Source organism: Artemia sp. Qi Xiang Cuo, chromosome 9 (assembly GCF_049724085.1).
Source record: "Artemia sp. Qi Xiang Cuo chromosome 9, ASM4972408v1, whole genome shotgun sequence".
Taxonomy (NCBI): Eukaryota; Metazoa; Arthropoda; class Branchiopoda; order Anostraca; family Artemiidae; genus Artemia; species Artemia sp. Qi Xiang Cuo.
This window is the reverse complement of record NC_142802.1, coordinates 2,688,550-2,714,534: the sequence shown is the minus strand read 5'-3', so window position 1 is coordinate 2,714,534 and position 25,985 is coordinate 2,688,550. Positions and strand designations below refer to the sequence as shown.

General features: G+C 34.7%; 1 protein-coding gene across 2 annotated transcripts in view; it reads left to right on the top strand.

Annotated features, from left to right (window-relative positions):
- Positions 1-25,985, top strand: part of LOC148948223 (uncharacterized) — a 75,599-nt gene that overhangs the window by 20,350 nt on the left and 29,264 nt on the right. Inside the window, exons 2-4 of one of the 2 annotated variants that reach the window (XM_089093832.1) lie at positions 26-208; positions 1,396-1,521; positions 5,930-6,046. In XM_089093832.1, the coding sequence (XP_088949958.1) occupies positions 26-208; positions 1,396-1,521; positions 5,930-5,946 (326 nt within the window). In that variant the 3' untranslated portion in view covers positions 5,947-6,046. Of the gene's footprint in view, positions 1-25; positions 209-1,395; positions 1,522-5,929; positions 6,047-25,985 lie in introns of those variants that run through there. The other variant, XM_089093831.1, reaches the window with a different exon arrangement.

Sequence of the window (25,985 nt, the reverse complement as noted above, 5' to 3'; positions counted from 1 at the left end):
TGTTATAATTTATATTATTTTAAAGGAAATTCGAAGATAGAATCTGATAAATACCCAAACGACACTCCTTCTGCTATACTAGATTTGCCTGGTATTGTTTTGAATGGCGCTGCTGCCACCTATCAAAGTGACCCTCCAGTACCTGTTCCCAGTGTCCAGCCTGCTCACAATTCGGCCCAACAAGCTGGACCTTCAAATAGCAAAATAGGTAAGTTTGAAAATCAATGAAGGTCTATTCACAATTACATTAAGGGGTCACATCAGTCCAAATTAACTTGCCATCCCTCCCATGTTAAGTATTTTTTAGTTTGCTATTGAAAAATACTTGAGGTATTTTATCGGTCTTTCTGTTATTTTTAAAAGAGAAATATACATATATTTTGAATGAAAAAAAAAGCGAAAGCCGACACAAATTTTTGCTGTAATTTGAGATAAAGCCCAAAACCTACTTTAGGTTTGCTTTATAAACTACTTCGTTCGATATTCCAATAATTAGTACCAAAAAATAGAGTAAATTTCTTTAAAATAAATGGAAAGTTTATTACACAATAAGTGATTAATGAACGCAATCCCTTAATAAAAACTTTATATACCACTGGGGCATAACTAACAGCCCTTACTTTATTTCCTCAGTTACTCTAGTGTCCTCACTGAAGTAACTCTATGATAGCATCTTTTCCCTACGTGGATCAGTTTGCATCAATTGTATATATATTTTTGGGTGGTGGTTTTATTGGTTTTTTAGTTTTAGTTTTTTTTTATCTTGTTTCCTCTTGTGTTTCTTTCGTGCTGAAGAAGCCTTGTTTGGATTCAGGCGAAATATCCACGTTGTTTTACATTTTTCGTTTCTTTTCTCTCCACTGGCTGCAGTCTCGTTTGTTTTTTTTTTTCACTGAGATTTTCATCTTTGTTGGTTTTTTACAACTCTTAGCCCAAGACTCTGGGGGATAGGCATTCCGTCAACCCGAAAGACTGTGCTATATAATTTTGGACTATTTTAAACAATTAGCTTTCTCAAAATTTCTATCTGATGCATTTGTGGAAAACACTCTGGGGGTTGGCTGCCCTCAGATCACTTTGACTCATAAAAAGAGCGCTAGAACATCTTTTTTCGAATCAAATCAGCCCATTCCGGAGTTCTTACGGCCATCCTTTCCATAAAAACATTGTAAGCCTTCGGGGCATAACTTACAGCCGTTGCACTGAGAGATGTGCGGGGGGGGGATGTCGTCCTCAAGGACATAATTTCCAGATCTTTCAACTACGTTGGACAAAATGGCTATCTCTAGTGCCCTGGTCCAAAAACAAACAAACCAAACGCTATAACGCTGCCACTTACGATGCTACGTTCAACTACTTTTGTTTCGCTTTTTCAAGCAGTTCTGTCTCTTTCAGCAAATGGTCAGACCAAAAGGAGCAGAAAGTTGTGGTGTAACGTTTGCGATATAGGCTATACAACTGAAAAAGGACTAAGATGCCATTTAAATACTGTTCTTCATGGACGAAATTTGAAAGCACATGGTGAGTTATATTTATATAACAATGAGAATAATTCATATAACAATTAGAATCCATATATAGAATTTTGCCGTATGCCAGGGCCCGGAAGCCCAATTATTCTTAACATCTTCACGCGTGAAATTGAGTCACCAAAGAGAAAGCAAGACATAAGAAGAATTTTGGCAAATTTATCCTGAAAAATTAACTCCCAGGAAACTTCCCTCACAATGGAAAATCCCTCTAGCATAAAACTCGCACCCCCCCCTGAAAAATGTAGGGTGGGGGGGCCCATGTTCAAATCCATAATCGTCTCACATCATTCCATATTGTGTACTTGTTCATTTGAAGGTGTATAAAAAAAAGTTGAAAAAATACCATTTTATAAAAATAAAAAAAGTGGAAAAAATGGAGGGGGCCCATAAAGTTGGAGGCTGGAGGGAGGACTGATGTTCAAATCCATAATCATCTCACATAATCTCATATTGTGTAGTTGTTCATTCAAACACATGTAAAAAAAGTTGAAAAAATACCGTGTTAAAAAAATTAAAAAAAAAGGTAAAAAAATGGAGGGGGCCCATAAAGTTGGAGGTTAGGGGGACTCTTCCGTGTCTCAAGCGTGCAAAAAAGTATTATAAAAAATGGGGTGGTTGAAAAATTCGGGAGGGGGAGGGGGGTCTCTTGTGGGTTTGGGTAGGGGACCTTATAACACTGTTCAGATGGCACTTGCGTATTATACTGAACACAAGTGAGAACCACCCACTGTATTCAATAGGTCAGAACTATCCATAAACAGAACAGAACTGTGAAAAAACATCAGACCATCAACAAACAGAACAGAACCAACATCAAACCATATAACCATCAAATAGAACAGAAACAACATCAAATCATATAACCAAACAAACAGAACCATGAACCAGCATCATATCATATAACCAACAAACAGAACAGGACTATAAAAAAAATATGAACCATCAACAAACAGAATAGAACCATAATCAAAACTTATAACCATCAATCAGAACAGAAACAACATCAAATCATATAACCAACAAACAAAACAGAAGCAACATCATATAATCAACAAACAGATCAGAACTATGAAAAAAAATAAAATCATCAAGAAACAGAACAGAACCAACATCAAATCATATAACCAGCAAACAATATAACCATCAAACAGGCCTAAACTGAGGTGTGGTCTTGTACCGTTAGACTCGATTATAGATGGCAGCAGTGGTGCCCCCCCGGACTGGCACTCTCATTCCTACTTGCTTAGTGATCGTTAGCTTTATTTTTTTGTGGTAATTTCTGTTCGTTTCAAATTAGACTTGATTATTATTTTTAGTTTCTGTTTGTTTCGGTTCTCATTTATTTATTGGTAGTAATTCCTGTTCGTTTTAAATTTGAACAATTATGAATTTATTTCTGGTCGACTTTGGTTTATTATACCCTAGATTTATGTAACTCTACGGAAAAAATCCCCCTCGCCACAGAAATATTTTCTGGACAATTCAATCCGGGTGAAAATTTAACCCGGACATCTCCACGTCTAAAATTGAATCGGTAAACATAAAGAACTTTCGTATAAGAATTTTGACAGTCAGATTTCCTTGCTACTGAAAAAATATAAATGTTTTCACTTTTATAACTTTAATAAATCAAATAATATTAGCATTTTGATCACTAAATATCAATATGTGTATATTAAACTGACAATGCACATTGATTTTTAATTTTTTCAGTGAAGTGCAAATTAGGTTCTGGCCTTGAAGCCCAGCTTATGTTAATTTCTGCTCGTTTCGAGTTTGACTCGGTTATTAATTGTAATTTCTGTTCGTTTTGGGTTTCATTTATTTATCGATGCTGATTTATGGTAGTTTCACGGTTGGTAGTTTATTTGATTTTATTGTTGCTCCTTTCTTGTTTAATGAAGTTCTTTACTTTTCTTTGAAAAATTTATTTTGTGGAAAAAGTTTTTTTAATTAATTTCTGTTCGTTTTATATTTAAATAGTCTTTTCAGGGAAAAAGAAAATAATACTTTAAATCTTTTGCTCTTTTTTTAAGAGTTTATAGTTTGGCCTGCTATTTGTATGCTGGAGAAAAATTTTCAGCCATTTCAAAAAACTTACATCCTTTTAAAAATCTGGACAGAAATAGCAGTGTTTGATTTGGTTTCATACCTCCTCTAGTTGACCTGAAATGGAAAACTTGATACCATTCACCAAAAAATCTGTTTACTTTCCTTGATAGCTTGGATACATTTACGCTATTTTGATTTGATTAAATTTTAAGAGTAGAAGTAGTCCCAAAAGTTTGAACACAGTACTCTCAGTCGCTCTTGGGATACTGCAGAGATGCCTTATTGGGAATTAGCATTATCACAGTGTATTTTGACTTAATCTTATGGCAACATTTAGTTTTTAAACATAAAGGCAAATGGGAGGGTAGGCACGGGAGTGGGATTATTTTCCCTCCAATCTCTTTTGACTTTTAAAAAGGGCATCAGTCCTTTCTATTTTCAATTTAATGAGCCCTTTTCAAAGTTCCTACGACAACTCCTTTGAAAAATATTGCACTAGTCTAAACAAAAACAACAACAACAAAATTATACATTATGCCTACATCAATCTTTGCCATAAAAATGTCAAGCCTCCCAATCACTTTTTACTATTAAAAAGGGCAGTAGGCGTTTCAATTCCCAATCGAATGAGCACTTTTTAAGTTTCTACTACAACTCTTTCTATAAAAAGCTTATATGCCCCAGGGCATAAATTAAAACCTACCCTAAGAGCTGTTAGCGTGGTTGTCATCCTCTAAGACCTATGCTCCAGAACTGTCAACTACGTTAAACAAAATGGCTCTCTCCAAATTTTGATTGAATGTGTTTTGGAAAATGGTGGGTGTGAGAGAAGCGTTAGTCTCTCTCCAATCACTTTCAACTATTAAAAAAGGTACTAACCCTTTTAATTTCCAATCAAATGAGCCCTTTTGAAGTTTCTACGACGACGCTTTCAAAAAAATTTTATACGCCCCCAGGGCATAACTTACAACCCTCGCCCCAAGGGCTGGGGGAGGAGGTTATCATTCTAGAACTTTCTGCAACGTTGAACAAAATGACTATCTGAAAATTTTGATTGGATGCGGTTGGGGGAGTGGTGGGGTGAGAGCGGGGGGTTAATTACTCTCCACTCACTTTCGACTATTAAAAAGTGTAACTTTAATTTCCAATCAAAGGGGTCCCTTTGAAATTTCTACAACAACTTTCTATATAAACCTTATATGCCCCAGGGCATAACTTACAGCCCTTGCCCTGAGGGCTATGATGGGGTTATCATCCTAAAAGACCTAATTTCCAGAATTTTCGACTAAGTTGAACAAAATTGATATCTCAAAATTTTTATTGGATTTGTTTGGGGAAATGGTGGGCGTGAGAGGGAGGTCAGTTGCCCTTTAATCACTTTCGACTATTAAAAAGAAGCCCTTTCAATTTTCAATTGAATGTGCCGTTTTTGAAGTTTCTGCAGCATCGCTTACTTTAAAAACCTTATCTGCCCCCAGGGCATAATTTGCGACCCTTGTCTTGAGGGCTGTGGGGATGGAGGGGTTGTCATCCTTAAAGACCTAGTTTCCGAAACTTGCAACTACGTTGAATATATTGGCTATCCAAAAATTTTGATTGGATGTGTTTGAGGTAAAGGTGGGCGGGAGAGGGGGTTAGCTGCCCTCAAATCATTTTCGGGACTATTAAAAATGGCACTAGCCCTTTGAATTTTCCATCAAATGAGCCCCTTTTCAAGTTTCTACAACAAAGATTTCAATAAAAACTTATATTCCCCCAGGGAATAACTTATAACCCTTGCCCTGAAGACTTTGGGGGGAGTGTTCTAATCAAATGTATAATTTCCTGAACTTTAAACTACGTGGAACAAAATGGTTATCTTTAAATTTTTTTTTTGGATGTTTTTGGGGAAATGGTGGGCTTGGAAGGAGTGTTAGCTGCATTCCAATCACTTTCGACTATTAAAAAAGACATTAGACATTTCAATTTCCAATTGAATGAGCCATTTTTAAAGTTTCTACGACTTAGCGTTCTATAAAAACCTTATATGCCCCAAGGGCATAACTTACAACCCTTGCCATGAGGGCTGTGGGGGGAGGGTTTTCATTCTCAAAGACTTAATTTTCAGAAATTTCAACTACGTATAACAAAATTGCTATCTTAAAAGAAATTTCGGAAGGATTTTTTTCCGCATATCTCTTTCATTTTTCTGTTTTTCTTAATTTTTTCTTTAGGAACTTCGTTAGACTATTAGCCTCAGTAATACGACCTGCCTTGAAAAAATTAATTTTTTTTCTTATAAGTTTTTTAAGAATCTCAGTAACATGAGGCTTATCAGTAGTACATGTTTAATTTTTTTTTTCCAGGAGAATGGGATTCATAATTTCTCCTCAATAAATTTTGGAGGGACAAAGCCTTGCAGTCAACGTCATTTGTTTGATACAATAATAGAAAATTACTGTTTAACTTTAGCCTGCGGCGATAGGAGAAGGCTAAATTGGTAACTACCCCCTAGATGGGGCAGAGAGGAGACGTGTTTGTAAAAGTCTGAATTTGCACACACATTGGTGCAAATTAAATCAAGAGTAGTGTTGCCTTTGGTAGTTGGGACCTTTACAATATGTTTTAAATTTAAATTAAAAGCATTACAAGTAGATTCAAGTTTTAAATCATTTGCGTCATCCATCAAGAAAATTTCTGCATTTGGGTATTTTGATAGTTGAAAGTCAGCACTCGCAGGTAATTTTTTGATAAAATTTATTTTGTCAGCAGATCTATGATTAGGGGAGTAATAACAGCAACACGGGACAATTAAATTAAAAGGACGCTGGCAACACTTTGGGTCGAACACACATTCACATAATATCATCCAAGGGAGCAAGACACGGAATTGAGATTTTGCTTGAGTATAAGTCATTACGGACAAAAAACAGAATTCTGCCTCCTTTCTTACCCAGAGGGTGGTTTCCTGGTCAGAGTTTAATAAACTGTAAAAAATTGTTAATATTTAACATGTAAAAATTTTGAGTTTGTACTTCAGTAATAATGAAATATAATCAAGGGGGTTCCTTGCCCTCCGAGACCTGTTCAATATTTCCTGAATGTTTCAACTTAACTAATTAAAAAAAAACTTTCCGAAAAATAAATTTTTCAAAGAAAAGTAAAGGCAACTTTAAACTTAAGCTCAGCAGATACAAATGCCTGTTAAAATTAAACGCAAAACGACCTGAAATTACTGTTAAAGAATAAATCAAACCCAAAACGAACATAAATTTAATAAACAATCATAGGGAAAAACATACAACAAGTAATAATATAAATGAATAAATAGATCGTAAAGCGAGTAGTGCCTAGATTGAATATGAAAATCAAGCTTAAAACGAAAAAAATAAATTGCTGTTTAAGTATATATGAAACTTAAAACGAACAGAAATTAAATAAACAATCAATGTAAACAAATATACAATAGATATTAATGTAAATATATGAATAAATCTTAAAACGAGTGAAACTTAAATTGAATGTGCAAATCCAGCTTGAAACAAAGAAAAATCACTACAAATAAGAGTTTGGGTATCGCTTCCTTCTCTCACTGTAAAAGTCTAAAACCTACTCCGTCATTGGCACTTTACTGAAAACCAATTTTATTACAAGCATTTTCTTATGTACTTAATATTGAAAATAAACATTAGAATTATAGTAAAATTTGAACTGATGAGTTTTCAGCAATTAATATCATTATACATCACATATGGTTTATCTGGTGACTTAAATGGACTCCAAGTAAAACCTGCATTTGTGGATATTTTAAGCCATGAGAGTCGCCTTTGGGAGCTTGAAAATAATAATTTCGATGTAAATAGTATCGTCAATAATTCTGTGGGTCAGGCTAATCAAAATCTGATTAATATTAACCCTATTTGTAATAGTAAATATGTTTCGGATTTGGGGGGAGAGGAGTTTACCAAAGGAAATTATTCTCTGACAGCACTTCAGCTTAACATTCAGGGTCTCTCCTCGTCAATAGATAATTTAAGACAAATTGTTTCGGATGGACAGCCTGATGTGTCGGGTTTATGTGAGATGTTTTTTTATTCTGGCAATGAAATTCTACTGGATAACCCTGGTTACAATTGGAACGTAGAAACCGCTCCAAGATGGCTAAAAGAGGTCTTGCCATGTATATATCTTTCAATTTGCATTATTGCTTGCGTCATGACTTATCAAGGAATTTTGAAGGTATTTTCGAGTCACAATTTATAGAAATTAGATCTAATGGTATTGATCTAAACATAGGCAATATTTATCGTTCTTCTAGTGGTGCTGTTCCGTTGTTTCTTCGGAATCCTGAGGAAGTATTTGACATAATACTGAAACGTCCGTGTCAGTTAATCATAATGGCTGACTTTAATATAAATCTGATGGATTCGAAGTCTTGTTTTGTTTAATATACTTGTTTAATATACATATATTGATATTTAGTAATCAAAATGTTAAAATTATTTGATTTATTTATGTTATAAAAGTAAAAACATTTATATTTTTTTCAGTAAAGTGTAAATTTTGTTCTGGTCTTGGGAAGGCATAGGGGTTTTGCGCCCAACTTACGTTAATTTCTGCTCGTTTTGAGTTTGACTCGGTTATTTATTTTTATTTCTGTTCATTTGGGGTTTCATTTATTTATCGATGCTGATTTGTGGTAGTTTCGAGCTTGGTAGATTATTTGATTTTATTTCTGCTCATTTTCTGTTTAATGGAGTTCTTTACTTTTCTTTGAAAAACTTATTTTGTGGAAAAAGTTTTTTAATTAATTTCTGTTCGTTTTATATTGACATAGTCTTTTCAGGAAAAAAGAAAATAAAACTTTAAATTTTTTCGTTTTTTCAGACTTTATAGTTTGGCCTGCTAATTGAATGCCGGAGAAAAATTTTCAACAATTTTAACAACATACACCAGTTTAAAAATCTGGACACAAAAAGTATTGTTTAACTTAGTTTCATGCCTCCTCTAGTTGACCTGAAATGTAAAACTTGATACCATTCGCAAAAAATCTGTTTACTTTCTTTGATAGCTTTGATACACTTACACTATTTTGATTTGCTTAAATTTTAAGAAGCAGAAAAAGCCTCAAAAGTTTGAACTTAATACCCTCAGTTGTTCTTGGGATACTGCTGAGATGCCTTATTGGAATTTAGCATTATCAGAGTGTATTTTGATTTAATCTTAAGGCAACATATAGCTTTTAAACATAATGGGTAAATGGCAGGGTGGGAGTGGAGAGGAGATTAGTTGCCCTCCAATCACTTTCGACTATTAAAAAGGGCATCAGCACTTTCTATGTTCAATGGAATGAGCCCCTTTCAAAGTTCCCATGACAGCTCCTTCAATACGAAGTGCCCTGGTCTAAACAACAACAAAAAATATTACTAATCACTTTCGACTATTAAAAAGGGCTCTATTCCTATGAATTTCCAATCGAATGAGTTTTTTTCAAGTTTTTAAGACAAAACCTTCTATAAAAAGATTATATGCCCCCTGGGCATAACTTAAAACCTTTGTCCTGTGGGTTGTGGGGGAGTATCTTCCTCAAAAACATATTTCCTTTGTGAAAATCAACTACGCTGAACAAAATGGCTATCTCAAAATTTTGATTGGATGTGTTTGGGGAATGATGAAGGTGAGGGGGGGGGATAGTTGCCCTCCAATCACTTTTGACGATTAAAAAGGGCAGTAGCCCTTTGAATTTCCAATCAAATTAGCCTTTTTGAAGTTTCTACGACAACGCCTTCTATAAAAACCTTATATGCCCCCGGGGCATAACCTAAAACCCTTGCCCTGAGAGTTTTGGGGGAGTGTACTTCTCAAAAACTTATTTTCATACTGGAAATCAACTAGCCTACGCTAAACATAATGGCTATCTCAAAATTTTGATTGGATGTGTTCGGGTGAATGATTGGCATGAGGGGGGGATGGTTGTCCTCCAATCACTTTCGACTATTTAAAAGGGCACTAGAAATCACAATTTCCAGTCGAATGAGCCCCTTTTGAAGTGTCTACGACAACCCCTTCAATATGAAGTACCCTGCTTTAAATAAAAATAATAATAAACTGTACATTGTGTCAACATTGATTTTATATGCCCTCAGGGCATAACTTAAAACCCTTGCCCCAAGAGTTGTGGGGGATCGTCCTCCTCAAAAAGATATTTTCTATCTGGAAATCAACTACGCTAAAAAAAATTGGCTGCCTCAAAATTTTGATTGGATGTGTTTGGGGGCATGAGGGGGGGGGGCTAGCTACCTTCCAACCAATTTCGACTAATAAAAAGGGCACTAGCCACTCCGATTTCCAATCGAATGAGCCCTTTTTGAAGTTTCTACGACAACTCCTTCGATACGAAGTGCCCGGGTATAGAGAGAGAGAGAGAAAAAAAAAAAAAAACACATTGTGCCCATATCGTTCATTATCATAGGCAGCGCTAGCGCGCTGCCTATGATAATTTTGCTGCGTGTGGCAACGATATTCGTAAAACTTGGAAGGTAATCAATTCTGTTCTTAAACGTGGTTCTCAATCTAGCTCATTACCTATGAGTCTGGTCATTGGTGATAAAGCTGTGGAGGGTGAGCTTAATGTCCAAGAGGCATTCACTTCATTCTTCACTAATATTGGTAAGAATATTACTTCTACAGTTACTTTGTCTCGGCCTAAGCCTGACTTTAGATCTTACCTCGGCCCTTATTGTCTCTTGTGCTAAGTCTGTATTTATAGAGCCAGTAACAGTAAGTGAAATTACTAAAATTGTTGATGGCTTGAAAAACTCGTCCTCATCTGGGCCAGACTCTATCCCTACTTCCTTCAGACTCTAAATCCATTCTTCCTTAAATAGTTTTGCCTCTAACAAAACTTGTTAATCTTTCATTTGAATGTGGAGTTTTTCCGGGTGCTCTCAAGCGTGCTGGGATTATGGTTCTGTATAAGGGTGGACCAAGAAATAACCCGGCAAATTATCGACCTATTTCCATTTTATCAGTATTCAGTAAAATCTTTGAAAAGGCTATGCTTTCTCGTCTCCTTACTTTCCTAAAATCAAAAAATTTTCTTCGTGATTTTAAATTTGGTTTCCGAATGAAGGACTCCACTGAACATGCCTGTATGACCCTTTTGAATTTCATTCATTCTGCGTTAGATTCGGGATTGATTCCGGCTGTTATATTCCTGGATATTCGTAAGGCTTTCGATTCCTTAACCAATGAAATTCTTCTATCGAAGATGTCTCATTTTGGCATAAGAGGAAATGTATTGTCTTGGCTTCAGTCTTATTTGAAGGATAGGTTAATTTCTGTTGATCCACTTTTCTGGTCACCCTCGCAAGTGAATTTTGGCGTTCCCCAGGGATCAGTTTTAGGGCCTGTGCTATTTTTGATTTATGTAAAAGATCTTTATTATGTTGTAAAAAAGCAGAAACTTATCAATTGCTATAGACTTTGTCATCCTAAGCCTTCCCTTGCCCATAGTGGCAACTATAGTTCACCCTTTTCTGATGTCCTTGTTTGTTTTGCTGATGACAGCGCACTTAGCGATTCAGGAAGCTATTAATAAGAGCTTCGATTAAATTTGGAAATCATATCTGGGAGGGTGATTTTGTGGCTTAATGTTCTGTATCTTACCTTAAATTTTTCCAAGTCCAGTTTTTTTTATTTTTTCGCGTGTTTCTCAGGTTTATCCCCAGTTAATTGAAATTCACCAGCTAAGTGGGATAATTCATAGATCCAAAGACCGATATGTTCGTTTTTTGGGCATTATTGTTTATGGAAACCTATCTTTCAAACGCCACATTGATTTTATTAAAATAAAAATATGCAAGAGTCTCGGTATTTTAAGGAAACTTAGACATATTTTTCCTGGATCAATTTTGAAAATACTTTTTCACTGCTTGATCCAATCTTACGTTTCTTACTGTCCAATAGTGTGGATGCCAACCTTTCCTTCACTGTTCAAACCACTTTCTAAGGTTTACAATAAAGTTAGAAACCTCATTCAGGAAACGAATCATTCATTAGTTATTACATAGCATGATCTTGAGTCACTATACATTCTTTCATGAGCATGCTTTACTTTTTCTCACCTTCATGGTGACCTTCCCCAGCCCCTAAGTGTTCCGCTATCGTTTACCTCTGATCATACTAATTATAATCTTCGCAATACTACAAATCATGTTCAAGTTCCATTTACTCCTTGCATAAGATCAGATTTTAATCCTTTAATGGCGTGTCACATTGTTTGGAATAAGTTGCCTGAATCGGCTCGAAGGTGCCACTAATTTGTTTCGTTTAAAAAAATTGTTAAAAATTCTTTGTTATCTGTTTTTTTTATTATTATATTTTTTTTTATTATTATTATTATTTTTTAGTCTATTTAATCTAATTAATTAATTTAGTATATTTATTCTATTTTTTCCTATAGTTTTATTTAATCTATTATTTGAAAAAAACTACGTTTTCTAAAGAGTTAAAGAGGCTGAGTTACAAGGTCGAACCTTAAAACGTACAGGGATTAGGAGGCACAGTTGGGGGGCTACCACCCCCAAACCCCTCGCTTTCGCAGCCTTTAAATATAAAAAAATTTCTTTAAACTGAAAGTAAGGAGCGACATTAAAACTTAAAAAGAACAGAAATTATTCCGTATATGAAAGAGGCTGTGCCCTCCTCAACGCCTCGCTCTTTACGCTAAAGTTTGACTTTCTCACAACTCTTTTTTTAAACAATAAAAACTTTAGCGTAAAGAGCGAGGCGTTGAGGAGGGCACAGCCTCTTTCATATACGGAATAATTTCTGTTCTTTTTAAGTTTTAATGTCGCTCCTTACTTTCAGTTTAAAGAAATTTTTTTATATTTAAAGGCTGCGAAAGCGGGGTTTGGGGGTGGTAGCCCCCCAACTGTGCCTCCTAATCCCTGTACGTTTTAAGGTTCGACCTTGTAACTCAGCCTCTTTAACTCTTTAGAAAACGTAGTTTTTTTCAAATAATTTCTGCACGTTTTTGTACAGTTTATTACTTATTATTGCTTGACTAACTGTTAGCTGATCGTGTCAGGAGTTAAAGTTGGGGGGCTGCCGCCCCACAAACCCCCCACTCTTGAACATTCTTGTGTTGAGGCTTTTAATTCGTGAATACTCAAATCACGTCGTACAGGGTGCCTCCTAATCCCTGTACGTTTTAAGGTTCGAACTTGTGACTCAGCCTCTTTAACAGCCCCCCAACTGTGCCTCCTAATCCCTGTACGTTTTAAGGGTCGACCTTGTAACTCAGCCTCTTTAACTCTTTAGAAAACGTAATTTTTTTCAAATAATTTAAAAAAGAAACTGAGTTTCTTTTCAAAATATATAAAAAAGTTGCTCTGATGGTGAATCGAACCCGAGTTTTCCGCCTGAAAGTCTGAAATCTCAGCCGCTGGACTATACAAACATAATAGTAATTGTTGTTTAGCAAATAGAAGGTATTTTCGACGCAAGCAAATTCCCAAAAATCTTGATATGTGGTTTTTGGAAAACAGGGAAGGAGTGATCAGATTGAGCTGAAATTTCGACGATAAGCTCCCAGGCCCCAGGAAAGCTTATCCTCTAAATTTCAGCCCGATCAGACAACGTTAAAGGGGGGTTGTGGAGGGAAAAATTAACATGGGCTAATATAGGAAAACGAGGTTTTTCGTAAATGTAAATTCGGGGGATAATTTTTTCGGTCTGAAAATATCAAAAGGCCCTAACAGGTCGAATTCTGCTTCGAATGAGTCCTCATTCAACCGGATCCGGTGCCAACTGTGGCCTGTAGGCGTGGCTAAGAAAAAAGAAAAGAGATGAATTTTAAGTGGCTATATTTGGTTTTTTGAAAACAGGGAAGGAGTGATCGGATTGAGCTGAAATTTCGAGGATAAGCTCCCGGGCCCTAGGAAAGCTTAACCTCTAAATTTCAGCCCAATCGGACAACGTTAAAGGGGGCTGTGGTGGGAGGGTCCAAACTTCCGGCCCAGTTTACCCCATGAAGATAAAGTCGGAGGAGGATGAAATTTTGCAAGTTTCTTAGTTTGAGCTTGGGCTACAAAATGCGATCACCGCCGTCTCTCTGCGACCTCTAGGACCTGAAATCGCTTAACATTGTGGTGGGTCGCCTTCTTATAGAGGCACAAGTGTGCCTCCTTGATGATGTGTCATATTGTTTGGAATAAGTTGGCTGAATTGGCCCGAGGGTGCCACTCATTCGGTTCGTTTAAGAAGTTGTTAAAAATTCTTTGGCTTTGTAGAAGTTATTTTTATCTTCTTCTTTTTTATTATAATTAATTTTTTTTTAGTCTGCACAATCTACTTAATAAATTTAGTTTATTTATTTTATTTTTTCGTATAGTATTATGATATCTATGTTTTCTTTTCTTCTCCTTTGCTCTTCTGTCTTTGAGTAAGTGATTATTTTAAATTTTCTTTTGTCTTTCATCTCTGAGTAAATAGCTCATTTGTTTCTCCCTTCTTTACAGGCCAATGAGTATTTTGGGGAATAATATCATGTATCATTGTATGTGTATTTAATGAAGAATAAATCTTGTCTCTCTCTTTCTCTCATATTCAGTTTAATTTATTAGTTCTTTCTAAAGTTGTTCGAGACGAATATAGTTTCACTACAAACAAGAGTTCCCTTTAAATCTTCACTTGTGATATCATCCTACCTCCACCGAGGACGACCTGGTTTCTGTTTAGCCCTAGATGGTTGGCCGAAAAGAATAATCTTTGGTAATTTGTCATTCTTCATCCACATAATTTACTTTAGCCATCCTAAATTTTTGTACAACTGTGGAAAAACAGTCTAGGCCTTGGTTAGTAAGTTGAGGCCTAGGGATATGTCAGGTTTATTTGGAAAAGGTGATCGTAGAAATTTTGAAATTGGCTCATTCGATTAGAAATTGGAGTAGCTAGTGCCCTTTTTAATAGTCGAGAGTGATGGGAGGACAACTAATCCCCCACGCCATCATTTCCCCGAATACATCCAATCAAAATTTTCAGATAGCCATTTTTTAGCGTAGTTGATTTCCACATTGAAAATTTCTTTTTGAGGAGGACACTCCCCCACAACCCTCAGGGCGTTGGTTTTAAGTTATGCCCTGGGGGCATATACGGTGTTTTAGAAAGCGTTGTCGTAGAAACTTTGAAAAGGGCTCATTCTTTTGGAAATTGGAGTAGCTAATGCCCTTTTTATTAATTGAAAGTGATTGGAGGGCAACTAGCCCCCTCCCCCTCGCTAATCATTCCCCCAAACACATCCAATAAAAATTTTGAGATAGCCATTTTGTTCAGCGTAGCTGATTTTCAGATAGAAAATATTTTTTTGAGGAGGACACTCCCCCAAACCCTTCCGGGTAAGGGTTTTAAGTTGTGCCCTGGGGACACATGAGGTTTTTATAGAAGGCGTTGTTGTAGAAACTTCAAAAAAGTCTCAATCGATTGGAAATTCAAAGAACTACCGCTCTTTTAAATAGTCGAAAGTGATTGGAGGGCAGCTAGCCCAGCCTTCACTCCCATCATTCTCCCAAACACATCCAATCAAAATTTTGAGATAGCCATTTTGTTCAGCGTAGTTGATTTCCACATAGAAAACATATTTATGAGGAGCGGACTCCCCTACAATCCTCGGGGCAAGGGTTTTAAGTTAATCCCTGGGGGGATATAAGGTTTTTATAGAAGGTGTTGCCGTAGAAACTTCAAAAAAGGCTCCTTTGATTGAAAATTCTAAGGGATAGTGCCCTTTTTAATAGTCAAAAGTGATTGGAGGACAACTAACCCCCTCTCACGCCCACCTTTTACCCAAACACATCCAATCAAAGTTTTGAGATAGCCACATTATGCGTCGTAGTTTTAAGTTCTGTAAATTAGGTCTTTGAGGATGACAACCCCCTCATAGCCTTCTGGACAGGGGTTGTAAGTTATGCCCAGAGGGCATAAAAAGTTTTTATAGAACGTGTTGTCGTAGAAACTTCAAAAAGGGCTCATTCGATTAGAAACTGAAATAAATAGTGCCCTTTTATTAGTCAAAAGTAATTGGAAGGCAACTAACACCCCTTCCACGCCCAACATTTCCCCAAACACATCCAATCAAAGTTTTGAGATTGCCATTTCGTTCAACGTAGTTTAAAGATTCTAAAATTGTGTCCTTGAGAATGACGTCTCCTAGATGTGTAATGGTAATAGAAATTATTATTTGAAAGGATCTAAAATTATATCCTTTTATTTATTAGTATGTGCTCATTTATTATTTTTATTTGTATATAGCTGTGTGTGTGTGTGTAATTCAAATCCGAGAAAATATATATAAGCTGCTACAACAAATAAAATAGAACTCTTATTTTTGAACCTATAATCCCTTCAAAAAAAAATTGCCTATTGCCATTATTTCTAAGAAACTCTGATTTAATATGAATAAATCATCTAAACACAACTAGAGACCAAAATTGTGTATAATTAATGAGCATAAGGGAACATCCTGCTATTAAGCAGGGAGATAAAATTCAGTAACATAATTAGCAAAGAAACCAATTACCAAGTCTATAAAAACAAATTAGCTTCAAGTCTACAGTTTTAAAGGCAAATCATTTCAAAAAATGGATCCTTCAATGTTACAAGCATTTTCCCTTTTGCAGCTCGGTGAGTCTTTATTTACTTGTTATTATTTTTGGTGCTATAAGTAGCCTCCTCAGGGAAGTAACATTGTTGCAAATTTTTGTTTTAAAATTGGCTTCTTTTGATATCAAGGTTTCATTTGGTAATAAAAAGATTACTCTTACGATGTTTCGACAATGATTTGTTCCCAGCTACTCTTTAATCATGATATGTTTTTGTATTTTCGCCCAAATAACTGTTGCCGATAGAAAACTGCTTTCTCAAGCTTACTCCACTTTTTTAGTAGTTTCAAAAAAATAACACATAAATTTTTGACTTAATCCCCAATAAAAAATCTTATGCTTTAATGTTGAATATTGCCCTACTCAAAAAATTATGAAATTTGTAACTCATTGACGCTGCAGTCGTGTGTAGTTTCGACTTAAAAAAAAACAAACAAAAAAAAAATGTGATAAAAAAAAAAAGTTTTTTCAAATTTATTCCCCGCTACTCTAACAAAAATGCTGGTTGCAACCTTGGTTATAATATATAAAATTTCCTCCTCCTTCTCGTCTCTCCCTTAGACCTAATTCCTTATTTATCTAATGGCTCAATGCGAGCTGGGATGTTTTGACATTAGAGTGCACCCTTTGATGTATCTTCACCCCCTCCTAAACTACAAAACAGTCATAAAACCCCATTGTAGAAGGTTAAGTTCCTTTTTAATTTTTGTAATTTGTCCACTTAGTAAATTTTAATTTCCACGAGAGTGTGTTTACCAGGGAGATATTTTCCGTGGAGGAGGGAGGGGGTCAAACATCTGAAACCGCAAGGGGTTATCCTATACTCAATACCTTGTTCTTTCCCCTGAAGTTTGACTTTTTACACAAGAGTGACTCCTGAAGCAGAAGGACTCGTTAGTTAAAATAAGAATCTTTTTAATGTGCTGAAAAAAAGATTTCTCATCTTTTTTCAGATAATACCAGGAAATCTCCTCGCCCGTGTAAAATTTTTGAAAATCACCTCGATAGACAATTTTGTTTTCTATATAGGCAAAGGAAAGTTCTAAAACAAAGTAAAAGTAAAACTTATAAAACGCATCAAAATTTTTCGAGATTTGTTTAACAATGAGCTGCTACTGAGGATCCTTAAATCAACGTCTCCTAGATGTGTAATGGCAATAGAAAATTTTATTTGAAAGGGCTTAAAGGATCGAAAATTATATCCTTTTGTTTATTAGTATGCGCTTATTTATTATTTTTATTTGTATATGGCTGTGTGTGTGTGTAATTCAAATCCGAGAAAACATATAAAAGCTGCTACAACAAATAAAATAGAACTCTTATTTCTGAACCTACAAACCCTTCAAAACAAATTTGCCTATTGCCATTATGTCTAAGAAACTTTGATTTAATATGAATAAATCATATAAACACAACTAGAGACCAAAATTGTATATAATTAATGAGCATAAGGGGACATCCTGCTATTAAGCAGGGAGATAAAATTCAGTAACCTAATTGCCAAAGAAACCAATTACCAAGTCTATATAAACAAATTAGTTTCATGTCTACAGTTTTAAAGACAAATCATTCCAAATTAGTCTGTTGACTTAACACTATCAATAAATGGATCCTTCAATGTTACAAGCATTTTCCCTTTTGCAGCTCGGTGAGTCTTTATTTACTTGTTATTATTTTTGGTGCTATAAGTAGCCTCCTCAGGGAAGTAACATTGTTGCAAATTTTTGCTTTAAAATTGGCTTCTTGATATCAAGGTTTTATTTGGTAACAAAAAGATGATTTTTACGATGTTTCGACAATGAATTGTTCCCAGCTACTCTTTGCTCATGATATGTTTTGTATTTTCACCCAAATAACTGTTGCCGTCTGAAAACTGCTTACTCCACTTTTTTGTTTGTTTCTAAAAAATAGCACATAAATTTTTGACTTAATCCTCAATAAAAAATCTTATGCTTTAGTGTTGAACATTGCCCTACTCAAAAAATTATGAAATTCGTAACTCATTGGCGCTGGAGTCCTGTGTACTTTTGTCGTTAAAAAAAAACAAAACAATAATTGAGATTAAAAAAACAAGTTTTTTCAACTGAAAGTAAGGAGCAACATTAAAACTCAAAACGCACAGAAATTATTAAGTGTATGAAGGGGTTCGCCGCCTAGTCAACACCTTGCTCTTTACACTGAAGTTTGAATTTTGTTTGAATTACAGAGGCCGTTTAATTAAAATAGATAGCTCTTTTGAAAGTACTAAAAAAACTTTAGCGTAAAGAGCGAGGTATTGACTAGGGTGCGGACGCCCTCATATACGTAATAATTTTTGTTCGTCTTAAGTTTTAATGTTGCTCCTTACTTTCAGTTGAAAAAACTTGTTTTTTTTATTTAATTTATGATCGTTTTTTAAATAATTCTGGGAAATCCGACACCCCCCTTCTAGAAATGTCTCTTCCCACAAGGAAACATCCTCCACGGCAAGGTCCTCCCACTTAATTCCCTAGTCTCCCCCCCCCCCGAGCCCACCAAGAAAAAATCCCTGCAGTTAACGTCTCTTCACTTCCCAATAACCAATGCTAGACGAAAACAATTGACAAAGTTCATAACTTGCAGCCCTTCTCCCGGCAACTATGGTGAACTATGTCATCCCCAAAGACATATTTAATAGATTTGTGACTATATTGAGTAAAATGGCTATCTCAAAATTTTGATTCGGTGACTTTGGGAAACAAAAAGAGCTTGGGAAAGGGTTAAGTTGCCCTCCAGTTTTTTGGTCAATTAAAAATGGCACTAGAACTTTTAATTTGCCAGTCAAATGAGCCCTCTCACGATATTCTAGGACCACTGAATTTATATGATGACCTGTGGAAAAAAAAAAAAATCAACACGCATCTCTTTGTGATCTCTCTTCTGGCAAAAAATACAAAATTCCACATTTTTGCAGATAGGAGCTTGAAACATCTACAGTAAGGTTTTCTGTTACACTCAATGTGATGGTTTGATTTTCATTAAGATTTGATGATTTTCTAGTGTTTTTTTTTCATTCTTTTTTAAAATAAGGCAAATTTTTTCAGACTTGTAACTTTTGATGGGTTAGACTAAATTTGATGAAAATTATGTATTTGAAATTCGCTTAAAAATCCGATTCTTTTGTATCTACTAGCATCAAACTGGTATCTACTGACATCAAAATTGTGTTTCTTGGAGTTTCGGTTACTATTGAGCTGGGTCGCTTCTTACTTGCAGTTCGTACCACGAATAAAAAAAAAACTAGACATCTAGGAGACGCTGATTCCAATCACTTTCGACCTATAAAATACTGGCAGTGTCGATTCATGATCTAATGAGCATCGTCGGAAGTTTCTGTGACCATGAAGCGGAGGCGTGGATGAAAAAGGGTCAGTCCCCTTCCTAAACGGAATAAATTCTGCTCATTTTGGGGTTTAATGCTACCCGTCACTTCCACAATAGCAGAAGGGCTCGTTAGTTAAAATAAGAATCTTTTTAATATGCTGAAAAAATAATTACTGTTTTTTTTTCGAATAATACCAGGAAATTCCAAATAATACCATCCCGGTTATCCCTATATTAATTGATTGAATTTTAAAAGGTGACTAAATTACTTTTGCTTAAGAAAAAATTAAAGCTCATTATTGCCGTTATTGTTAGTGTCTTTAACTTCTTTTTCCTTTTCTTTGCCGTTTAATTTAGCATTTCACTTTTTTTTCAGATGACGAAGAGAGTACAGAGTTAATGATTATCGCTCCCCCAGGAGTTGACCAACATAAATTGTCTGGCTTGGTTTATTTGTTTACACCGGGTATAGAACGTTTTTACATGATGTTCCCGAATTTTTTGACTAGAGTAAGTTTCCTTCATTGCGTTAAATCTTATTTCAATGATAAATTTATTTATTTGATATTAACACCTGGTTTAGACTGTTTTAAAATAGGACAGACTACTTAAAATTGCAAATGTTTTGCCAGGCTTGATTAAGTTTAACAGATGTACAACCAATTTATCGCCAATAAATTTTCTTCATTAAATTATAGAATGGTCTAGAATGTGTCTAGAATGCTTTTACATGAGAATGCATACAATCTAAATTCTTTATGCAGAAATTTAACCTACTATCATCCTTGTTACTTTCGAAAACTATAGCATTTTCAGAAATAAGCCGTGTAAAGTTACAAAGATTTTGTTTAGCGCAAAATCAATAGTATTTTGGTAACAGTTGGCACACATAGACAAAAATGTCTATATTCTAATGTCTAAAGATCTAAGGAGGAAATAAAGTATAAACATAAAAAAAAACCTCTGAATACTTTAGGTCTAAATTTTCCTTTATATTTTTTTTGAATTATCAAACGGTTTTTTGACAACGAACAGTAAGCCGGGTGCAATGCGGCTCAAAAGTAACCGACACTCTAAAAAACAGTCTTGATAACAATGAACACATAAAATCTTGATAACAATAGACACATAAAAAGAATTGCATTTTTAAGTTGATTCATAATAAATAAAATTCATCAAGTTTAATGCTACCCAAGGCAAGTGGTTTATAAGAACATCAAAGAGCGATTTTTAATGCCTTCCTAGAAATCTATTTCACATATTTACGTTCTTTTTATAAATTCCATCATGATACATGATACTGCAAGTGCCATCTAATGAAAAAATATCACTTTTGTATCATTTGCTAAGGGGTTGGGCTTGTGGGCTACCAGAACATAGTAGAAAGACGTTTAGTAGCTCATAAAAAGGCCATTACTTGTACCTAGGATTTTTCTATAAATGAAATTTTAGAGTGATAAACAATTCCATTCGTAAGTGCAACAAGTCACTAAAACAACACATATGGTGACACTTCTTAAGTGGAAAAGCTTGTAAGTGTAAAACGGTATCATTGTAATAATCATTGTTCAAAACTCTTAACTGAAGATTTACAAGAATACCTCCCGTATACTCCTCTCCAAGCCCCCTTAACGAGTAATATATTTATGGTCCAATAAACCCCAATAGATTAAATTAGATTAACAAATCGGTGGTTTAGTTAGTAGATCATTAGTCTTAAAGTCATAATTTTAAGATTTCCATTCCTGTTTGGAAATTTTTTTTTCAATAGTAGTTCTATCCCTTCTACATAATGATTTTTCAGATAATTCATTATTTTCTTAAATGTGATTCGCTTATTTTTATAAAAATGTTAAGTATTTTTATTCAAAAGTGAATAGACGTCATCCAGTTTCATGATTTGCAGCTGCACCCTCAGTCGACCACTAAACCCTTACCCCAACCCCTTGCCCCGTAGGAGTTGTAGAAGTGTTGGCATATGGTTTTGCAACCGCTCAAAGTTGCATATTAAAAAAAACGATTACTTATTATTATATCTACTTAATAAAACTAATTACTTATTTTTATGAGTTATTAGACAGGATAAAACTATTTGTAATGTATAGCCTATTAAGAGTTCATGTTACTAATAACCTATTTACATCTTTTTCTGTGATATTTTGTTATTTGTCAGGTATACCTTTTTGTCTAAAGGTTGTTGGTGTTTAGCAGGGGGAGGAGATATTTAGTGAAATAAGGTAGAAATAAAAAAATTTTGCCCTTGAAGTAAAAACCTTGAAATTCTAGTAAAACTAGGAAATCGATGCGCTGTACTAATCTTGGAGGTTAACTCTGACTATGTAGTTCATTTTTAATATAGAAGAGTGCTTGTTTACTAGCCATTTTGAAAAAAATTGAAACTATACTGGATGACTAAGGAGAATTAACCTATTAATCTTTAGTAATTCTTTTGTGATGAGAGAGCTTGAGTGCTAAATTGTCTCCCTACTCTTTCTGTGAGCCATATGAAAGAAATTGGAGACAAATTATAATTCAAATATATCTAATTAACAATGTTTTGAATTCAAGAAGGGCAAAGATTAATTAAAAAGCAACATAAATGATTTTTACACCATATTTTCCTACACTGTGGATCCGTGAAGTAGTCACAGCCTGAGATGGTGTAAGCAAAAAGAAACAGATGACATGTCTTTCGGCCCAGATTCTTGTTCAATTTGTGAATATCCCATATTCGGGGAGCTTCGTTTAACTTTGGCCCAGGTGTAAAGAATAGTTTTTTAGGTTGACAGGTCACCATGATAATACAATAGAACCAAAAGATCAGTAACCTATCCAATAACAGCAATGTCGTAATACGGGGAAGAATCAAAAGCAGCTTGCACAATTGGGACATCTTTACATAGTTCTATGGAACTAGAAAACAGCATGAGGAAACGTCCAAGCGGAGGCAGCTAAAATACTGTAAAGACAGCTAGATCGTTATCGATTTCTCAGAAAAAAGATGTTCTAGTAAATATGGGAGAATGATTAGTGGGTTTATTTTTACTAGTTTTTGAGCGTACAGATTTAGGTATTGAGGAGGAGCCAACCCCTCTTATTTACCTAATAGTTTTTTTTTGTTTCGAGTTTTTAATAATTACGTTATATTGTAGCTCAAATAGGAGACAAAATCCAGGAGGCATTGTCATTGTCATGGTATTCATCTGCATTAAATATTAAATGTAGAATAGGTCAATAACTTCGCAGTTGTATTAAGAAGATTTTGATCAGAGGAGTTCCTCGTATTTTATATTATTTATGATAGTCAGATCATAAAGTTAATTGAAAATGATACAAAATTAGTTGTTTTTTTCTCCCCTGAATTACTTGTTTTTCTTCCGTTTTCAGGACAAAGGGATTACGTACATTGCGCAGTACAGCTCAACAAGTGCCGCAACATCTGCAAAAAAAATACTACGACCGGAGATCTTACGTGCTTTATTTGGCCTTCCGGACCATAGTATTGTTGTTCGTTATAATTGTTAATGTTCGTTTTTATTGTTATATTTTGCCGTTCGTTTTACCGTAAGTAGGTTTGATGTGAAATTGGTTTGTTGGTTTGATCTTGATTTGTAGGTTTGATCTAGAAATTTTCTTGTAAGTGTTTTAGTTTCAAGGTAAATTTTAAGCAATGTATGGACACCAAAAGATTTGGGAAAAATAAATGATGACTGTGAAAATCTGTGTTTGTTAGGGTTTTCAAATACTCAGAAAATTCAAATGAGACCGGAGACCGATTTTTACTTGGTCCTCTATTTTGTAGCTCGAGTAAAACTCAAATTTTTCTATGTATTTTAACCTCGGTATGATCATATATAAAATGTTAGTTTATAGAAAATTATATGTTTGCAAGGATACTTAAGCACACTAAAATTATTTAAATTTTTCGCGCCAGGTATAATTATATATCTGATTTGCCGCTAGTCTCTTATCGAAGTTTTTGATAACTGTTCAAACTTCTTTTGAAAGAGCCGAGAGAGAAGCTTTTAGGGATGAACTCCCCAGGAAGAAAATCCCAGATAAAGGAGCAACGTTAAACGCACTTCGATTTTAAAATCAAACAGTTCATGGTAGCGAACTATAAGTAAGGAACGACCTGGCTCAATGGTAATCCAAACTCTAGAAAACGGGATTTTGATACCTGACTCGCTGGCAATATAATAAAAGTAAATCTTTAGAACCTTTGGTGTTGGTGCATTTGAAAGTTCTGTACAATCAGAATAGCCCTAATATCCACTGACCTTAAAAATAAATTATCAAGCAAAAAACAACCAATATTCTTCTTCTCCTTCGGTTTAGTTTACGAGAATTTTACTAAAAATCCGAAGAACTAAGATCCTAGTACTAAAGGCTACTATCAGAGAGAGGAGAACAAAATACAGGAGAGCTCTTTATTTTCCTTATGTTTAGGGATTTGCAAGTTTATATTACTTAGTCCTTTTCTTATTTCCCTGACTTTACTGCAGTGAAGTACTAGGCTGGTAGTTTGATTTTCAAAACAAACCTAACATTCTATTTCTTTCTTTGGTTTATGTGTTTGTTTTTTTTCTAAAAACTCCCTAAACTCCCATCTTCTTTCTTCACTGAAGTATCAGTTTTATAGCTATATATTTGTTAAGGGCAATAAACAAGTTAACATAACACACACAACACAAGTTAAAACTAAAACATCAAAACTTACGAAAAATTTTGTCAACTGGATCATAATTGTCAAATTCAACAAAACCAAATCCCCTTTTCCTCTTTGTGTTTTTGTCTTTAACTACTTCAGCATCAGTGATTGTGCCATACTGTCCAAAGTTTTCTCTAAGGTCTTCATTCTCGACGTCTTCCTTCAGTCCACCAAGAAAAATATTCTTCACAGAGGCACCAGCATCTGCTTTTCCAGAAAGCTGAAACTTTTTTTTCAAAATTTAACAACAGCTTTGATGCCAAGAAAATTGAGGAGCTTTCTTAAAAGATGTATTAATAATAAGATTTCTTGATAACTTGATATTTTCTTAATAAGTAAAAATGAATTAATTTTTTAACTTTTCAAATAAAGTTATGTCGACCTTCATTGCAATAAGAACATAAGAGTTTTCAACTTAACGAATAGTGAGTGTAACTTTTCTTCTTTGATTTTTTAGAGACGCTTATGTGTAATTTCTAAGCAATTCTAAGAAACCTAGGTTAGTTAAAGAGCATCCTTTAAATTTTATCAATCAATATAAATAGACTAAAATAATTTGCCAGAAAATATAGCAGATTTTTTTATTAAAATATATGACAGATTATGATTGGGTTTCATTTAGGCTCAACCCCCTTGTTACTCAAAACATTACACTTTATTAGATCAATGACTGCAAAGTATTCCTAAAATAATTAATTATCATTGATTTTTTTCTTATTTTACTAATTAATTATGCTATTAATAAGGCACAAAGAACTTGTATCCTTATGACCACTGTCAATCGCTAATATTTTTTTATACATCCCTTGATATGTTTATATGCAAAACACAAAAATGACAGAGGGCAATTTTCACAAGTTCAAGTTTACGGTGGTAGCTATGAGGCACCTGAAAATAAATCAAACCTTTATTATGAAAGAGTCTCACTGAAGAAGATATGACTCCAAGACGTTCTCGGAACGGAATTATTGACAATAAGGAGTAGGGCAAATAAGGACTAGGTGCTGTTCAATCGTATGAGTTATCCATATCAATGAATATCTCGGCATCTAAAAGTGAACATATGACCAACATAAGGATGCCTGAGACATTGTTAGTGCCGGAATCAAAAGACGTTACCCCTGCAGCACAGCTTCAAGATAAGCGGAGAGGTTTCGTCAATGACCTATGTTCCATCAATGGCTCTGGAGGATCTAAGCTAATGAGTAAATATACAATATGTAATAAAGTAGGTAATTATCAATCATACCTGTCTAGGATTAGCTCTCTTTGGTTGAACGTCTCTACCATCAACTCTGTGAGGTCTAGCGTCTTGTGCATCATCAACCATTGCAGCTCTTGAATATGTTAGAAATCCAAAAACCCAAGATCTGAAGAGAAAAATAAATAAATATAAAAAAAATTCACAGGATTTTGAAACCATTCTCCAATGAAGATACTTAAAAAGGAATTCCACTCTGAAGGATTTGAACCCAAATTGAACTTCACAATGGCGAAAAATAATTAGAATCAAAAGTGCGCCAAACCAGCCTGAAAAGCTTTATTGTACAGGAAATAAGCCAATCATGACGAAGCTTAAAATCAGGGACAGTGGAGCTCAGATAACACTGTTTTTACGTTTTCTATACATTTAACAGACCACTAATGCCATACAAAAAGCATCACATAGATTATAATAGCTTTATTGTAGGCTAGATATTGAGGCTTGAT